At 47.8% G+C, this 18,443-nt stretch overlaps 1 protein-coding gene across 4 annotated transcripts in view; it reads right to left on the bottom strand.

Annotated features, from left to right (window-relative positions):
- The window catches only part of PDGFRA (platelet derived growth factor receptor alpha), a 46,478-nt gene extending 29,046 nt beyond the window's left edge, over nt 1-17,432 (bottom strand). Inside the window, exons 1-6 of one of the 4 annotated variants that reach the window (XM_081303881.1) lie at nt 14,112-14,198; nt 13,579-13,938; nt 7,611-7,671; nt 5,735-6,052; nt 2,726-2,986; nt 1,148-1,278 (exon numbers count right to left, since the gene is read on the bottom strand). In XM_081303881.1, the coding sequence (XP_081160007.1) occupies nt 1,148-1,278; nt 2,726-2,986; nt 5,735-6,052; nt 7,611-7,659 (759 nt within the window). In that variant the 5' untranslated portion in view covers nt 7,660-7,671; nt 13,579-13,938; nt 14,112-14,198. Of the gene's footprint in view, nt 1-1,147; nt 1,279-2,725; nt 2,987-5,734; nt 6,053-7,610; nt 7,672-13,578; nt 13,939-14,111; nt 14,199-16,064; nt 16,824-17,245 lie in introns of those variants that run through there. The other 3 variants (XM_081303880.1, XM_081303882.1, XM_081303883.1) reach the window with 3 other exon arrangements.
- Nucleotides 17,433-18,443: the final 1,011 nt, after the last annotated feature.

Raw genomic sequence — 18,443 nt, 5'->3', positions numbered from 1 at the left:
ATGCTTGCTCCTATCCCAAGGTGGTGTTCCGTGCCTATAATCCCAGCGGCTCGGGAGGCTGAGGCAGGAGGATCTCTAGTTCAAAGCCAGCCTCAGCCACAGTGAAGCCCTGTGAGACCCTGTCTCTAAATAAAATGCAAAATAGGGCTGGAGATGTGGCTCAGTGGTTGAGTCCCCCTGAGTTCAATCCCTGGTACCAAAAAAAAAAACAAAAACAAAACAAAACAAAACAAAAAAAAAAATCAATGCTTGCTCTTAATACCAGTTCATCAGTTATTACAGATGCCTACTTTGTGGAGGATATTGATAATAAGTGAGCCTATAAAAATGCATAGGGGTTACATCAGGAATGTCTCAATCATGCTGTGAACCTACAGGTACTCTAATATATAAAGTCTAAAAACAAAAGCTAGTCCCTCCACTTTCCACCATCTTTCTGTCATCCTAAGCACAGTGCTTAGGATTTCATGACCATCACTAAATCTTTGTTGAATGATTATAGAGATGCCTGTTCACTGAAGGTGGGCCAGGCAGATAGGAGGAGAACAGGAAGGGCCAGTGTCCCTGGGTACCAACCAGCAGAAAAGGGAGAATGCACCAATAAAAAAAAGAAAAGAAAAGAAAAGAAAAAATTGGGAAATTATAACTAAAACATCTTTTAAGAAAAAAAAAAGAAGTCAGAAAGGGGGCAGGTAACCAATCCTATCAGATGCCTCAAATCCAAAGCATGAGAGCCAAGACAATGAGAATGAATGGCTTTCTCAGTAATTAAAGAATGTGAAAATACAGAGGGCCAGGCACAATGGTACACACCCATAATCCCAGCAGCTCAGGAAGGCTGAGGCAGGAGGAAGGCGAGTTCAAAGCCAGCCTCAGCAACTTAGCAAGACCCTAAGCAACTAACATAGCAAGGCCCTGTTTCTAATAAAATATAAAAAAGGGCTGGGATGTGGCTCAGTGGTTAAGCACCCTGGGGTTCAATCCCTGATACCAAAAAAAACCAAAAAAACAAAAAAAAAACAGGGGGGTTGTTTGCTTTTCTAATTATTTGGCTGTTTTCTTGTAGCCACAGAACTTTCCTATTTCTTTCTGACGTATGAAGAAGAGGGCTCAGTGCAGAACCTTCATGCCTCTTGAGGGTACCTACCACTTCTCCAGGGTAAATCCACTGCAGGTCGACCACCTCATTGTTAAAAACAGCGCAGGTAACCACGATCGTTTCTCCTGACTTATACACAGTTTTCAGAGCCTCCATTTCTAGATCCAGTTCTGATGTTGCTATAAAAATCAACAAATACAAAGACCTAAACATTCATAATATAGTTAGGGTCTTACAAAATTTAGGTTTGTTTAAGAAAACCCTGAAAAATAATTTGCAAAAGTTTAATCATGATAAAGATTGGAAAATCTCAGAAACCTTCATTTTGAGTCAGTGTACACCATTTGGCATGTAGTTATAATACTATAGAAATGCAAAATAATAACAATAGTAAAAATAAATTACAATTGAACAGAACACCACATTTGGGTTAGTTACAGTTGAACATTTTTTCAATCACTCTTACTGATGTATTCACTCATTTAATCCACCAATCCTTACTGACCAACACTGTTCTAGATAACTTTAAATTTTTTTTCAATTGGTGCATATTAATTATAAGCACTGGTACACTTCATCGTGGTGTATTTGTGTGTACATAAAAACATGATTTGTTGTCACTCCCCAGTATCTCCCCTACCCCTTCTTTCCTCTCTCCCATCAATCCCCTTTCTCTACCTGGATAGTTTCCCTTCTAGTTTAATGCAGTCTCTCCCCCCAACCCCCATTTTTCCTTCCAGATTCCACATAGGGGAGAAAAAGTATGCATTTTTTTCTGAGTCTATGTCATTCAAAGTCCTGGTCTCCAATTCCACTTATTTTCCAGCAATGACATGATTTTGTTCTTTGTGGCTGCGTAGAACCCCAGGGTGTATTTAGACCACATTTTCTTTATCCCTGCATCTTTTGACAGACCCCCGGGCTGGTGCCATTACTTGGGAATAGGCACTTTACTCCTGTCCCATCATTTTTCTTCCACTCTGCTCCTCAGTTGTTTTTAGCTCCTTTCCAGAACCCAGTATGTGTCTGGCACAAAACTCTTGTTAAGGAACAAGAGTCTGATGGCATACCCTTGCCTATGTGTAGGGTGAATGCTCCAGAAACATCTATCCATCCCAACCCCCCATCTGCTTTAGACCTTCCCATTCACACTAACCACTCACTTCAAAGGGATGAAGTCTAAAGTCTACAATAGAGCCTTTTCTCATAACTAAAGTCACTTAATTCTTAAATTACTAAAATTAATCCAGGCATCCAAGCCCCCGGGATGTGTGTTTGTTTTTAGGGTCTCTGTCGTCAAGAACATGAATCAAATAGTAAGAAGCTTATGCACAAAAAGAATTCCTTACAGTATTTTAAAGTCAGCTGATAAAACATAAACCTTTTATGGGTAAGCAAACTTCAGCCTTTAGTGATTTTAAGCTTAATGCTAAGCTTAAAACTTATTAAAATTAAAACTATAACCACTGCAGTCAGCAGCATTGTATAGTAAAGGTGGGGTCCTAAATCCCCAAACCAGAATTCCAGTTCTCCGTTTCCAGGAAGTATGATTAAATTAAAAATCCTACAAGCAACTGATGAGTTTGCCTGTTGCTCTTATTTAAAGGAGGAAGAGGGTACAAGTACCTTTCAAAGCATAAACATTAAAGGGTATGGTCTGGAACTTCTTCCCTTTTACGGTGGCCTCACAGATGTAGGGCCCCACGCTGAAGGTCCCATTGAAGCCCTGTTTGCTGTCATAGGAGGCAGGCACCAGTCCCTCACTGTTGCGTAAGATCACAGGAGTCTCCGGATCTGTAGTACGGCAGGGTATGATGGCAGAATCATCATCTTCCACGATGACTAAATAATCTGTCATCCCTAGAGGCACAAAGGCCACATCCGGGTCTGTAGTTCAGAAAGTAAAGAAGACTCTATTAAAGCATTAATTTCACTTTTTCACATATATATATACAGAAAAATTATTCCATTGGTGTTTTCTTTTTCTTTTTCTTTTTTTTTTCTTTTCTTTTTTTTTTTTTTTTTTTTTTTTTTTTTTGCAATTCTGGAACCAGGAACACACAAGCTAGGCAAACATTCTACCACTGAGTTACATCCCCAGCCTGGCATTATTCTTATTAGGTATGAATTTTACTTTTTAAAATATATCCAGAAGAGCATCCCCACCAACATGAGTCATTGTGACAGTCGAAGGTAATTTTTTAAACTCTGAATAACATCAAACTGCCCATACCCTAGTTTAAAAAAAAAAATTGCTGATGATAAATAGAAATGCTAGCAAGCAATTCAAGTCAAAATTTTTAAATGCAAAACAAAATAATACAGTTCAACTCTGTTCAAAACAGGAGAACATAGTCATAATTTTTATATCAGGAAATGCTTTTAGAAACCTGTAATTCCTACAGCCAATATTACTGAAGAGCAGTACAGAAATCTATCAAAAAAATAATGACTCAAGTAATCAAGTTCCTAGCTGGGGATGCAGCCCAGTGGCAGAGCATGTGCTTAGCTTCCACAAGGCCCTGGGTTCTATTCCCATCCTCACCTAAAAAAAAGAAAAGAAAAAAGAAAAAAAAATTACAATTCCAGGGCCTAAAATCTTCTCTTCCAAGAAGCAATGAGTTAAGCAACCATGGCAAGCACCAGCTGCAGAAAGGAGCCTTGGCCCTCCCCAATCACAAAGAAAAAGACCCCTGTGGGTCAGCAAAGCAGGGACTGCTTGGATGGGGTTTGTGGTGGGAGGGAACAAAAAAAATACTTTTTGGACAATTTTAGGTGGATCAACACTTTGCGACTCACCTACCTTTAACAAACCTATGTTCCTAGTTCCCACTGTTCTCTTCACAGCAGAGAGAACACCCTCCCCCATTCCCCACTCCAGACCCTGTCTCTAAATAAAATACAAAGTAGGGCTGGGGATGTGGCTCCGTGGTTGAGTGGCCCTGAGTTCAATCCCTGGTACAAAAAAAAAAAAAAAGGAAAAGAAAGGCAAAAACAATTTGTAAAAAGAACCTCCTTACCTGACCCAGCCCAAAACAAGAACAGCAAGAATTATAAACAGTTTAACGTTTAACAGTAGCCCTCTTTAATTTGCCCAACAAAATACCAAAATCCTATCACTCACATTTGTGTTTAGATCAAATGCTTGATCTTTGTTACCAAGGATTTCAGCAAACTAAGCTGCCAATTAATTTCAGGTTAAAATACACAGAACCCAGGGCTGGGGATATGGCTCGGCGCTTGCCTCACATGCACAAGGCCCTGGGTTCAATCCCCAGCATCACAGGAAAAAAAAAAAAAAAAAAAAAGAACACATCAGCCAGGACTTCACTAAAATGCTCCTCTTCCCTACCATGGTGCACCGTGTTTAAACAGCAGAAGGGTCCTTCTTTGAACAGTTGTCCTCCACAGAAGGCAATATACACAGAGACAGAGGACAGCAAGAGAATCACAAAGGAGCACTCAGGGAGGGCCAGGCCGAAGGGAGACCAGAAGGTTTGCAGGCTCACAGGTAAGCCTGGGCAGTGGGCTGCTCGGCCACGGCACCTCACATCCCTCCCTCTGACCACAGGGTACAGCATGGTCCAAGGCCTGGCCCAGAAGCCCATGGAAACCTACAGCCACACTCCCTGGGGATAATTTTTCCAATGAATTAATGAAATGGGGTCTCCCACAACCTCCTCAGCCAGCACAGCAGGCTGGAACCCAATCACCCCACAAAGTCACTGACCAGGCAGTATGATGGTTCTCCCAGCCTCTGCAGGATCCCTCCCGTTTCCTCTCCTAGGCCTTCCCCCTGATAACACCCTCACCTGCTTAATCCCATTTTACTCCCATCTCGACACAGTATAAACGTCATTAGCATGGGGTCTTCCCTCACTAAATTCACTTAAATTGAGTAGAAATGAGTCTATTTCAGACTTTGCACAATGCCAATCAAGGACACGCCATATGAAAGATGATTTTTCAAAATTTAGTACAGATCTGAAGTATCAACAAGAAATATTGCTTGATAATGACATTACAAATGATCTTTATTTTATTTTGCATGTTCCTCTAGGCACAATGACGGTGTGCACCTATAGTCCCAGCTATTTGGGAGGCTGAGGTGGGAGGATCTCTAGAGCTCAGGAGTTTAAGACCAGCCTGAACAACACAGCAAAGACTCCTTCTAAAAATGAATATTTTGGGGGTGGAAGAGTGATACCAGGGATTGAACCCAGGGGCACTCGACCACTGAGCCACATCCCCAGCCCTATTTTGTATTTTATTTAGCAACAGGGTTTCATGGAGTTGCTTAGCGCCTTGCTTTTGCTGAGGCTGGTTTTGAACTCGCAATCCTCCTGCCTCAGCCTCCCAACCCACTGGGATTACAGGCGTGCACCACTGTGCCTGGCTCAAAATGAATATTTCTTGATAATGGTTTTACAAATGGATCTTTATTTAATTTTGCGTGTTCTCTGTTTTTAAAATTTTCCCTAATAAATACTTAGTAATTTTACATTTTAAAAAATCTTAGCACAGTTACAAGGACCTTGCATTTGATTGCCCCTCCCCCCCACACACACACACACATGAAGCAGTTATCCTGAGAGACAGGCCAAGCAGCCCATCCAGGGGAGCCTTCCAACTCACCTGGCACGTAGATGTAAATGTGCCTGCCTTCAATCTCGCTTTCTTCTGTCTGAGTGTGGTTGTAATAGCAAGTGTACAAGCCAGTGTGGGCCGCCGAGGCACTGGCCACTTCCAGCACTGTCACAAAAAGGCCACTGTTGTTCTCTTCATCTATGATTTCCACATTGGGGTTCTCTTCTTCAGACATGGGGTACTGCCAGCTCACTTCACTCTCCCCAAAGCACCGCAGAGAAAAGGATGCATTCAGCTGCACAACCTTTTCATTCTCATTTGGAAGGATGGAGGGTAATGAAAGCTGGCAGAGGATTAGGCCCGGCCCTGTAAAAGGAAACACACTCTGAATAGGGTGCAGCCAGAAAGGACGGTCTCACTCAGGGAACTGAGAGGAGCCACAGTAGCAGCCACACGAACAATGACCATTTCTACGCAAAAATCCGTTAGCCTGGATGCTCATGAAAGGACCCCCATTATAACAGCCACTGCATCTGCTGAGAGCAGTAAGTGTTCCAAGGGCCTCAATAACCCCAACAAAGCCCCCAGTTTCACCCCTCCAAACACTCAGATGGATGGAGGACATCTGATCCCAATTCCATATTTCAGTCTCTTATGTGTGACCATAAAATATCCCAAGACGGCATGGGCTCAAGCACATATGGGTCCTTTATCTTGTACATTCCCTGAAGAAATTCCCCTTAGTTAAAAAAAAAAAAAAAAAAAAAAAAAAAAGGTGAGGGGTCTGGGGATGTAGCTCAGCAATAGAGCTCTTGCCTAGGATGCATGCACCACAATAAAAGGGGGGGGGGGGGGGACAAGGGCAGGGAAATGGTCTGAATGAAGCACAGAGCAGATCTGTGCTCAAGAATGACGCATCTGCCACTTCTTCCAGCCCTCTAATGCTGTCACTCTCTAAAGACTTGAAGAAGCCAAAGCAGGATGATGCAGATTCATTCACAAATAATAAATAAAGCCGAAGAGCACAAACTCTTAAGTTCATCTTAGGACCTCAAATTTCAGTCTAGCTTCCCTCATCTATAGAACAGACAGAAGAGATTATAACTTAATGAATAGCCTCTAATATATCTTGGAGGCTAATGTGGGAATAATCCCATCCAACTTCAACATGCCACCACTGTGGTTCCTGGGCTTGTTGGGACAGCAGTTGTCAAGGCTACTGGGCCAACCAACACCCTATAGGTGGGGCACACTTAGTGGAGCTTAGAATTATTAAGTCTCTGGTCTTGCTCAATTCCATGGTGCCCATGTGGGTAAACATAAAGACATGAGGCTAACTTAACTCCTCGGGCTGGAAAGGCAGTGGATTCAGGGGAGCATCTGCATTGCATAAATACCTGGGTGAAAACTAGGGAAATCTGATAAATGTTTCAAGAAATGGCACATGGCATTCTCTCGATGAGAAAGTACAATAGTATTCCTCCAGAGTTAAACACTTACCTATCAATTAGATTCCTAGACAGGATAGAGGTGACTTGGAGACTTCCAAGCATCATAAGCATTTTTCATTAGGGCAAGTTGATTTGACAGGTATGATGGCCTGGGCAAGAATTTTCTATTCTTTATTTCCTTTGAATAGGCTTGAGTTTTTCTGATACACCTCTCCCAGCAGCCCAGAAGAAGGTAGCAGGCAAGATTGGACTATTATAACTAACATTTCAATGCCAGGTATATATATATACACATACTTTTTTTGGTCTCAAAACAACACAAGAGATCTTTTTGAAATGGAATTAACTCAAAGCAGCAAAGGAAACTGATAATCCATGATCATTCTAGACAATTTTCCATTTCGGTTTGCAATCTTGTGAACTACATGCTCAGAGTACACAGAAAACAGGGCTCCCCAGGACAGGGATCATACCTGTGAGGAGACAGCCGAAGACCAGGAAGGCCTGATGGGAAGTCCCCATAGCTCCGGAAAACTGCAAAAGTCAAAAGCCAAACAGAAACAGTGTTAGCTAATAGGAAACAACCCTTGAGCCTAGTTATCTTTATACTTTGCACGATCAAAAATGTCAACTGCAATACTTTAGCAAAAAAATAAAAAGTAAAAAAAAAAAAACAGTCCTCATTTAAGATTCACTGTCAGAGGTCTAAAAAGAAAGAATCAAATAGCCTGGTGGGACTCCAAGATTATGACAAGATCTGAAGCCAAAATACCTTTTGGATCGCCTGTAGCTTTCAGAATTCCAACAAGTCCCAATTTATTGTCTTGGAGAATACAGGAGAAATGTTCTTTAGACCATTTAAATTAAGAATACAAAAAATAAAGAAATAAATGTTAATGGATTTTTTTTTCTCAGCTTCTCAACTAGAGCAGTTCTTTCTCCAGCTGGATTGTCCCTCCTTCCATATTACAATTCATCAAAAGTCTCATCCTCTACGACTTTCAGAAAAGTTGCTTGGGCTGGAACAACTTTTAATATGAAAGTATCTTTCTGATGTAGAGTTTGAGAAAGTCCCACTCACTGATGTCACTTACAAGACACCTGTCCCGCTGCACCCCAGCTCATGCTGGAGACTAAGCTGGGGCACAGAGCAACGTCCCAAACCCAGCCGGGGTTTGGGTTAAGATCAGGAGGATTTACAACAGGGCTAAGCAAGGCATGGGACACCGGGCACAGCTTGAATGAGGAAACAGGTGAGGACGGTGCCTGAACTGTGTCAATCATTCCCTTTCACATTAAGGAAACAGCACTGCAGAGACCTATTTCCCACAACAAAATTTGGGGAGTGGAGAAGTGGAGAAAGAGACGGAAACAGGACATCCACAAGACACAAACGGGCCAAGCAGTGGGCAAGAAGAAAAGAAGGGAGGGAAACAAAAATTCAGGGAGAAAAAGAAATCAAACTGGGCACCATGGCACATGCCTGTAATCCCAGCAACTCAGGAGGCTGGGGCAGGAGGATCGCAAGTTCGAGGCCAGCCTCAGCAACTGTCTGAGACCCTCAGCAACTCAGCAAGACCGTGTCTCAAAATACGAAGGGCTGGGCTGGGGTTGAGCTAAGTGGCAGAGCACTTGCTTCACACATATAAGGCATTGGTTTCCATCCTCAGCACCACATGTAAATAAGTAAAAAAAATGAAGATACTGTGTCTATGTATAACTAAAAAAAACTTTTAAAATAAAGAAAAAAAAGGGGTGTGGCTGAAAGGTAAAGCACCTCTGAGTTCAATCCCCAGGACCACCAAAAAAATGAAAAATAAACAGAGGAGTCCGTGTCACCTGCAGTAAAACCACTGACCGCCTACTCTGTGGCTCGATGAAAGGACCCCTTTGTCTTTTCTTTCTCATCTATTCTTCCACTCACTTTATCCCTCCTCTACCTCCCAGGTCAAGTCACTGATAAGCCCTTTTGCTGAAATCAATGAAAAGGAGCTGCAAGTGGGCCTGCAGGTACTGGGGCCTCTAGGCAACCAACTTGCACTCCTAGGGCCTGAGCAAGAATGAAAGCTTTAAGATAATCATAGTGGGGGGTCCCGCTGCACCCCAGCTCATGCAATGGAGCGAGCTAAGGGGACTCGGTTTGTCACCTCTGAGACTAAGCTGTGTGCCCAGGATTCCTGGGTAGCTGTCTTTACAAGCCTGGGGGGCTGGGGGTCAACCTATGTCCTGCTTAGCCCTAGCTGTTATTTGGTTGTTTTAGTTGAGGAGGATCCAGTCGATAATGGCCTAAATGTAGTTCCTGGTGGTGCCTGGTCATGTGTTTTGGCTTTACAGTGACCCGGTAGCAGAAGTTTTATTTCTGCTTCACTGGATTCTATCAGAAAAATGGAAGAAGAAGAAGGACCGCTGAAAGATGGAATGCTGGAGGTGGGAGAGTTGGAAAGGAAAACATAGGAGAATGGGAAATCTTCATTTACTAAGCCAAAGTTTGTATGTGTATTCCTTGTTTGAATAACTCTGTGACAGCTAAGTCCAAGAAGTGGCAGTTGAGGCCCAGAGAGGTTTAGCAAATGACTCAAAGACACACAGCTGGTGGCAGCACCAGGGATTGTAACAGGGTCTCTGAGATGCAAAAGCTCTTCTCTCTCCACTCCACTCCAGGTCTCTCACAAGGGAAGGTCAGTGTCCTGTCCTCTTAGATGCCCACTATTTCCTAATGCAAATGGGAAGCCCCCTCCCTTTCTTTCCCGGCTCACCACAGTGGGAGAAATAGTTGCAGTGATGTGAACCCAAGTGCAGTCAGTTCACAGGATGCTAGCTGGCTGACGGCTTCTGGGAGACACAGGGTTTCCCCACAGCTGCGGTAGCAGGCACAGGGGCCCCCAGAGCCAGGCTGGCCGCCTGACTTACCACAATTAGCAGTAACGGCCTGTGTGTTTGTACATACAGATATCAGCCTCCTGCTGATAACCCTCTTAGCCGACTTCAAAGTGGCTTCCAGCGCCAGCTTGATGTCTTGGGTTTCATCACATTTCTATTCGGCATCTCTGCAGCCAGGCTTGCTGGCCATGTCTCTTTCAAGCATTGGCAGGTTTAGGAGAGGGACTCCCTGCTTTTACAGAGCAGGCTCCGAGGAGCATATGACCCTGGGCAGGCCCCACCAGATTTCCTTCTGTGTGTCCAGATAGCGGGGACCTGCTGCAGGGAGGATTACTGACTGACATACAAAGTGGGCAATGAGCACAAGGCCTCCCGCAGAGCGATAGTGACGCCAAGGCTGAGCATCAACACGCGTTTGCTTAAGATTTCAAAATCCCGTCTCAGATAACACCAGTTCCCTGACTAGAGACCCAGGCGTGTTTGTGAGATTTCCTGTCATTACTCACGGGTAACTGGGACCACGTACTGGTGAATGATGGCAGAGTGTGCGCCCCACAGGGAAGGTGACGGGCAAGATGGAGGTGCCCCTCACCTATTGGCCCTGTGGGAATGAGTCTTGCTCTTCCTGGTGCTTTTCTACTCTGGAAGGAAATGTTCCTCCTATCCTGAACATCATCCTCAAGTCAGGTGAGCAAAAACAAGTCACTGAGGTTACAAATTCTGAGGTGCCAGAAGAGTCAGTGGCGACAGACACTTTCCAGGGAGAAAAAGCAGATGTCATTCAAATCATGTTTCTCTTTAATTGTTGATAGAACTTGATTTTTATTTATTTCTTTGCGGTGCTGAGAATCAAACCCAGGGCCTTGCACATGCTAGGCAAGCGCTCTATCACTGAGCTACAACCCCAGCCCCTCAGATCATTTTTTAATCATTAATTATTTCTCTCACCCAACGATATGTTGGATTCAACAATCCTCCATATTCACAGCTCAAAAAGCATCTTCTACAAGTGAAGAGAAACAAGCTGGGAAAAGAGATCTGTGCCACGTTTGCTCTCAAGCAGGTGACGTGGTTTTTTTTGTTCCTTCTCTCAGAAAACACAGTGCAAATCACATTGGACTAGATTCTGTTCCCAAATATGACTCTTTGTCCATCTCTCTGAACCTCAGTCTTTTCTTCTATAAATTGGGATTAATAATACCTGACTTGCTGGCCTTTCAACATTATGCAGGACTCACTTAAATAGCTGAATACAAAGGGCGTTAGTTTTCAGATTGATTCTTTTTCTACAGACTCCTAAGATGTATTATATGAAAACAACATCAGAGGTGGCTATTTCCAGCCTTGTCCTGTATCACTGGGGAGGTGGATCTGAACTCTGAATTCATCCCAGGCCAGCGGTCCACTCCCATGTGCTTGCCACTTCCCGCCTGATGTAGCTGTGAAAAGTATTAGGAGATGAATCAATATAAACAATCCCATAAAGAGAGAATCGAGTCTGACTGCAGCTACACCCGTTCTCTTGAACAGTGTACCATCTCGTTCCCTGCAATCAGTAGTGAAGAGCCATTGAAGATGGACTTCAAGGGAAGACAACCATGCTCAGAGAGTGAAGAGGAAATAAGCAATGCAAGGGTCCTGTGTCCAAAACACCGTGTCATTCCTCTCATCAAATCACAGCCAGCTTCTCCATCACCACCAGCACAACACGTCCCACCGCAGGACCATCGAATATTGAATTTCACTCCACCCTGGCATGATTAAAGACCACAAGAGACACTCTCACGGCCCCAAAGCCACTGATGACCTCAAGATTCAGATTTCCGAGGTCGGGTTAATTTCGGCTCTCCTAAGTTAATTCTAACTGTGAAAATTACACATCTTACTTGTTCTCGGCAAAGTTCTACGCAGTCTCATAACTTCAGCCCAGGCAACCCCAATTCAGGTCTACCTCAGTGGCCACTTGTGTTTTCCAGTGAAGACTATGTTTCCCAGGATCTGCGCCCCACCAGAACTCTGTTGTTTTGCTCTTCCCGGAGCTCCATCAGGCATTCCAATGATGGGTGGGAGCTGGAGGATTTTTACACGGGAGCATTTTATGGGACAATCAGAATTCATAAATCTTTCTGCTTCCATGAACCAGATATCTAACCATGGGAGAACAAAATGACACTTTCTTCTAATCAACACTAAACTGATGTGACAACCTTATTGAGCATTTAACTTGAGGTCACCAAATCCCCCAAAGTAGGTCTCCTTGCTTGTAACAGGAACTCAGATGCCCGCCTATCTCCTCACAGTTCTACCCTGATCATCAGAAGTGGAAGGTAAAGCCTTTGCTCATTAGTAAATTAGATGATTAACAATCCGGGCCGAGGGCTGGGGAGTGTAGCTCCGTGGTAGAGCATTTTCCTAGCATGCCTTTGGCCCTGGGTTCCATCCCCAGAACAAGAAAAAAAACGGCAGAAAACTACATAAATGTCCACAAAACAAATGTCCGTCAACGTTTCCTGCAGCTAAGTTCTCCTAACTAACTGGCGAAAAAACGTTTCTTCCTCCTTGCTTGGAATCTCCTTGAAGCTTACTCCGAGGGTCATGGCAGTTCTTTAGAATGGCCAGTAGATGGCAGTGTTGGTCCAAAGACTTGCATCCCTGGGTTCCCTGATACACAGACGTCACTGCAAAGAATTCTGAGCTAAAATTCCCCAAATCTTAACTTACAATCTTCTTTCTTAGGCTGTACTTTTAGTTTTCGTGGTGACCTCTGCTGAAAGCCTTGAATAGAAATCAAACATAGCAAAACTGCTGTCGAAAATGCCTGAATCCCCTCAGGGCCCCAGGAAACTCGGCTAGAGGCGGGCACCGCCACCATGTCGCTAGGAGCGGTGCGCCAGGCAACCTGGCCTCGGCATCCAGGAGGACGCTGCTCTGCCAGACAGTAAAAGTTCAGCAGGACCGGTCTCTCAGGTATTGTGGAGCCCATGCCCTCACCACTTCGCGTTTCAGCCCGTCTGAGCAGGGAGACCACCTGGGCCGAGCCGAGGGGGTCTGCGATGCAGGTCCCCAGCCGCGCTGCCCAATCTGTTCCTTGCCATTTTCACCCCTCATAAACCCGCCCGGCAGGGACCGCAGCCTGGTTGATTGGAAACGACCTTTCCGCTGCACAATAACGCAGGGTCGTAAAACAAACAAACAGCAACAGGCCGCTGGCGCGGCAGGGCAACTTGTGCCAGGCTGGAACGCAGAAGCTGGCAACTGTCCCCCAAGAGAGCGCGGGACTTTGGTCCCCCGCAGACTGAATTATAATTGACACTCCAATTATCCAACCCAAACCCGGGACCTTAGCTCCCTTTCGCCCACCCAGCGCCTCCAGGTACCAGGAGCGCCTGCCGGGAGTTATCCAAGGCCCCCAGAAGAGGTAAAGGTAACCCTGATGATCCTAATTTCTAGGAGCCCTGGCTTCCAGCTCCGTTCCGCGACTGCGGCGCCGACCCTGGGTTAGCGGACGCGGGGCGCGTCCCGGGATCCCGCTAGAGGGCGCGGCAGCGCCGCGTATCTTACCCGGCTGGCTCGCTCCGAAGCCCGCAGTTCAGACTCCAGGTCCCAGGCAGCGCAGCCGGGACCGCGACTTGCAAACCTTCCCTCCGAGGTTCCGCACCAGCGACGTTTTGCTCCCGTCACCGCCCACCCACACCTTCGCGGCGTGGGCCGCTCCACCTTGCGTCTCCTCCACGCTCTGGGAGGCTCGGTCGCCACTGTATTGGTGGTGACGCCGGTCCGCTCCGAGGTCCCACTCCCCTAGTCGCCACGCTCCCAGCCACAGAGCAGAAGATGCCGCCACACCCCAGGCACGACGCTCGGCGTTTGCATTGTTTTCGACTGAGACCTGAGAGGGTGCCGGGCGGGGTAGAGGGAGAGGGGCTGGGCGGGGTGGAGGGAGAGGGGCCGAGGGGTTTAGGGTTACAAGCGTGCACCAGCGCCTCCTGTGGGCCAGAGAGCCACACGGCCGCGGGCGGCGGTAAGAGGGTCAGACCTAGGCGAAGGAAGCCTGAGCCCCCTCAGCTTTTAAGAAATTGGCCTTCTCCGGTACCCACCTGGCCCGACGCTCGCCTTAGCCGCTACCGCCCCCGAGCACACCCTAGTCCACCGTCGCCTCTCGCTCCCCTTTCATCGGGGAGGGAGAACTGTAGCAGAAGGAAGGGAAGAAAGCGACCCTAGTCTGAGGTTCCCTTTTATCCCCTCCCACCATCCACTCTCCCAGCCCATCCCCGGTTCGCCGTTCAGTTTAAAACAAAAGGAAATGCCGCCGAGCCATTTCAGCAAAAGGCAAGCACCGGCAGGGCTACAGTGTAGTCGGGAAAAGCAATCTCCCCTGGCCCTGAATCCCGCGCTGGGCGCGATCCCGCAACATTCCTTACGCCCCTCTTCCCCAAGGCTGATGCTGCAGGGAGACCCCGCGCGCTGGACGCGAGGGACACTAAAAGCCGCACCTTTTGGTCACTTATTCAGTTCTTTTGCTCTTTCCGCCAAAATTGTCACTTTTTACAGTGTGTAACCTAGTGCCAGCTCCCAGAAAGCCAGAAGGAGTCCCACCCATCGAGGTCTACAGGAAGACGCTGGCCACCACGTCCCCAGGACGCGCGCCGCCCACGGCCTGTCCCCAGGAGGCACAAAACGGGCCCGCCTCGGCGCCAGACGCGTTTTCAGCTGCAAAGCCCAGCCCGTTGCCCCTCCCCTTGCATCCCTCCCCTGTCTGCGCCCCGGGAGGAAAGCAGCCCCGGCCGAGAGCTGGGCGCCTGGGCTCTGTTTCAAGTCCCTGGCGATTTAAGAACTGGATCAAGATCGCTGGGCACAAGGGACCATCTACGACTCGCTCCTGGCGCCTCCCTCTCCTCTGGCGCCCACTCACTCTCTAGAGCAAGGTCCAGCTGTACTTGGGTGAATCCAAAAGCAAGACTGGGCAAGAGCTCCGACGCAGGGACTGACCAGGGCGTCACAGTAGGACAGGACAGGTCCCCGGCTGTTTGGGAGTCAAGAAAATGTTCCTCTTCAAGAGGACTGTAGAAAGGAAGAGGCCGAGGACGGGGAGGAGGTGCAACCGCAGAGTCCAGGTCGGCCGATGGAGAGCAGGGTTATGTAAAAACCAGAGCCAGCGCGGCTGTGGGTGAGGTCCGCAAGCTCGGGGGCGCCCCTCCCTCTCCTCCTGCGGCCCAGGACCTCGCAGGGATGTCGTGCTCCGTTTGCCTTCAGACTCCATAAAGCTTCCTAGTTCTGATTGGGAGCGATCGAGGCGAGACGAGTGGGTCCAAAACATTGAGCAATACGGTCATGGAGCCAAAAAGCTATTTCCCACACCGCCCAGTCCGGGGCTTTTCCAGGCAGTGCAGCCCCGCGCAGGGCGGCCCAGACTTCATAGGGACCATCCACGCTCCCTCCCAGCCAGTGTTTTCCTCCCACCCTCGAAGATGGACTCAGTGGCAAGTTCCTCCAAGCAGTTTCCGCACATTCCGAGGTCGTAGCCTGGGCTGGGGGATGTCTAGTGCGGGACCGGCGCCCTGGCTTGGAAAGAGACCTACAGTAGACAGAGTGCCCCGCACTTCCTTTCTGACTAAGGCGCGACGCCAGGGCATTGGCACTCTATACACCTGGCCGGGCAGTGCAGACACCATCCGGCTGCACGCTCGGGTCGGGCCACACTCTCCCTTTAGCAATGGGCTGGTCAACACCCTTTCCGAACAGACCGCTGACCCCAATAATTTCAAAGCCAAGTGGACGCCGCCCGCTCCCCTGGCGCTGCCCAGAGGAGTTAATCTCAGGTGTAAAAACTGAAGGAAAGATGCGCTTAGAACGTTCGGAAGCCCGCAGGGAGGCCGCCTCTGGGAAAGAAATAGAGAAAGGGCGATTGGTGAGGATGAAGCTGCGCCGGATGAGCGCGGGCGGCCAGTGCCACGCATCCCAACACGGAGAGAAGCACCAAGGGGAGAGAGTACCCCAGGCTGGGGTGTCCACAGGATGGGTGAGGACGGTTGGCCTCTCACCTGTCTTACCAGCAGCCAACTTTGTCCGTTTCGGGTAGTTTCTAACTTCCTCACAAGAAGGTCAGCACTTTGGGGGAAGCTTGCACTCTTTTCTGCTTGCGGCCGGGACTGAGCAGAAAAAAAAAACGAGCACCGGGCTTTGCAGAAACGATTCCACTGAGAAGGAGGCGAGTGGAGACCAGTGGGGGGTGGGGACCACCGTGCACAATGAGGGCCCCTTGGAGTGCAGCTCCAAATTCCTTAAATCCCAGTTGCTGGAATGCGAGGCAACGACGACTTTTTCACTCGAGGCCAAATGTGTTTGTCATTACTCCAGACCGTTCGCCCGCGCCGCCGCTGTCGCCCCCGCCAGAGGCACTCAATCCGAGCGCACTGCGGGGCTGGTGCCGGCTGTTTCTCACACCTCACTGACCCAGCAAATCGCTCCGGAGCTCCCCAAACCCTCGCCCAGGCCGGTTCTCGGCTGGTCCTGCCTCCACCGCAGCGCTGAGTCTGGCCCCGGCTCGCACCAGGCGCAGCGCCGTCCAGTAATTACGCGCGGTTGGCTGGCGCCATGTGCACCCGGCAGGCACCCGAGGTCCGGCCTCCTCCAGGCAAGCCCTTCACACCTCCCCCGCCTCAAAACCCTTTCCCGCGTCCCACTCGGCGCCCTGCTCTCTCCACCTCTCCGGGTCCTCCAGCCGCGCTCCACACCACCGGCTGCTGCAATATCCCGCCAAACCGCGAACGAGGAATGAAAATACTCATTAAAAACCTGTCGCCTTCCAGGACCCACTGCCAAGAAGAGGGCAAACACCTCTACCTCCACCCCCAGCGTTACTTGGTGTTTGTCCCAGTATCCACGAATACCACCCCACCTCCAAAGAAACCTCAAAAATGTAAGCCTAAACAGTTTCTTTTGGAGGCCATAGGGTTGTTAGAAAAACACTGCTTTTAAAAAATAGGTCTGGAAAATGTTGTTGTTGTTGTTGTTGTTGTTGTTCAATTTCAGACTTCCTAACTCTATGGTTACACCCTCCAACCCCCTGAAGTTTATTCAGAATAAATTTACTCTCTGGATACATAACTGAAATTCAGCTCCACATTTTTTCTTCTTTTTTCTCCTCGCCCCAAGTTTGAAGTTAACTTCGCTTCTTCCAGAGCCAGAGTCTGATCGTTTAGAAACAAAATCATTTTTTCCTTTCTCTTACCTTCTCCTCCTATGTCAATCCGAAATGGAAATCCTATACATGGAGTAAAAAGTATGTCCACGGCCTCCAAGTCACTCCTGCAGTCCCCTCCTCTGTTTTTCTCCTTCTAGTTCCAACTGTAATGGGCTCAAAAACCGCGTTTTGTAATTGATTCAATGTTATAGTCCATCCTTCTAAAACTAATCATTTGCTCTAAGTAAATAGCTGTCAGGAAATGAACCCCCCCCTTCCTTGGCCTCTTCAAAATAAAAGTTACCCTAGAACTCCCTGCACTCTGAATCTCCCAGTCTCCAGATTGCGCCTCGGCTTTTGCTCTTACGCAATCAGGGGGTCCGGTCCCAACCCCCAGACTTCAACAACAACTGGCTGGGGGGAGGCTGAGAGGGGGCGGGTGGGGAGCAGACCAGATGGGGTGGGGGTGGTTGAAAGGGGAGGTGTTGACGCTCTGCCGGGAAAGGGGTTTCGTGGAACTACAAACAAATCGTCATTTCCAGAGTTTGCCTCCCAATTTGGGGGATATTTTCCTACGATGCTATAGCTGTGTATTCTTTTTGAGAAGAAGAAAAAGATCACGTAAAATTGCAGTTAATGCCCAGAAAGAATATAATCTGGACTTGAGAAATGTCCCTCTGTAGCAACTCCTGGCCTAACCAGAAATAGGGCCCTGGAGCGAAATCTCTAAGAGGTTGCGTCGTTTTGAACTAGGATCCTTGGGGTACTGGGGGTGCGGGGGGGGGAGGTTGGGGGGGGGAGGACCATGTAGTTATTAATCCTTTAATGGGATTAGGCAAACGGTTGAGTCCAATAAGATGATGACTGGTTTTTGAAAGACTAAATGGAGTCGGAGATAGAGTACAAATAACCGAGAATCTGCGTAAATTGGGAACGTTCTGACACAGAACGACCTTTATGCCCTAGGAGCCACTTATCTTGTTGTGCCTTTGTTATGGGGATTATCTGGGAGAGGTTGCCCTAGCTTCTATCTCAATACAAAAGACCTCAGGCTTGGGTGTCTGGAGGACGGTCTAAAACAAACCTGCCACCTCCGCATCCCGGGGAAGGGTGCATTTTGACTCTCCCTCAATTCCTTCCCACCGAATGGGTCGTACGCTAAAGTTGAGCCTCAAACCGGGTGCCCCAGACCAGAAGAGACAGTATTGGAAAAGCACAATCCCGATTGCGAGGGAAAGGGGGCGCT

The sequence above is a fragment of the Spermophilus citellus genome (genome assembly GCF_964194105.1).
Source record: "Spermophilus citellus genome assembly, chromosome: 8".
NCBI classification, from domain to species: Eukaryota; Metazoa; Chordata; class Mammalia; order Rodentia; family Sciuridae; genus Spermophilus; species Spermophilus citellus.
The sequence above is the reverse complement of the archived record's forward strand: the minus strand, read 5'-3'. Positions and strand labels throughout refer to the sequence as shown.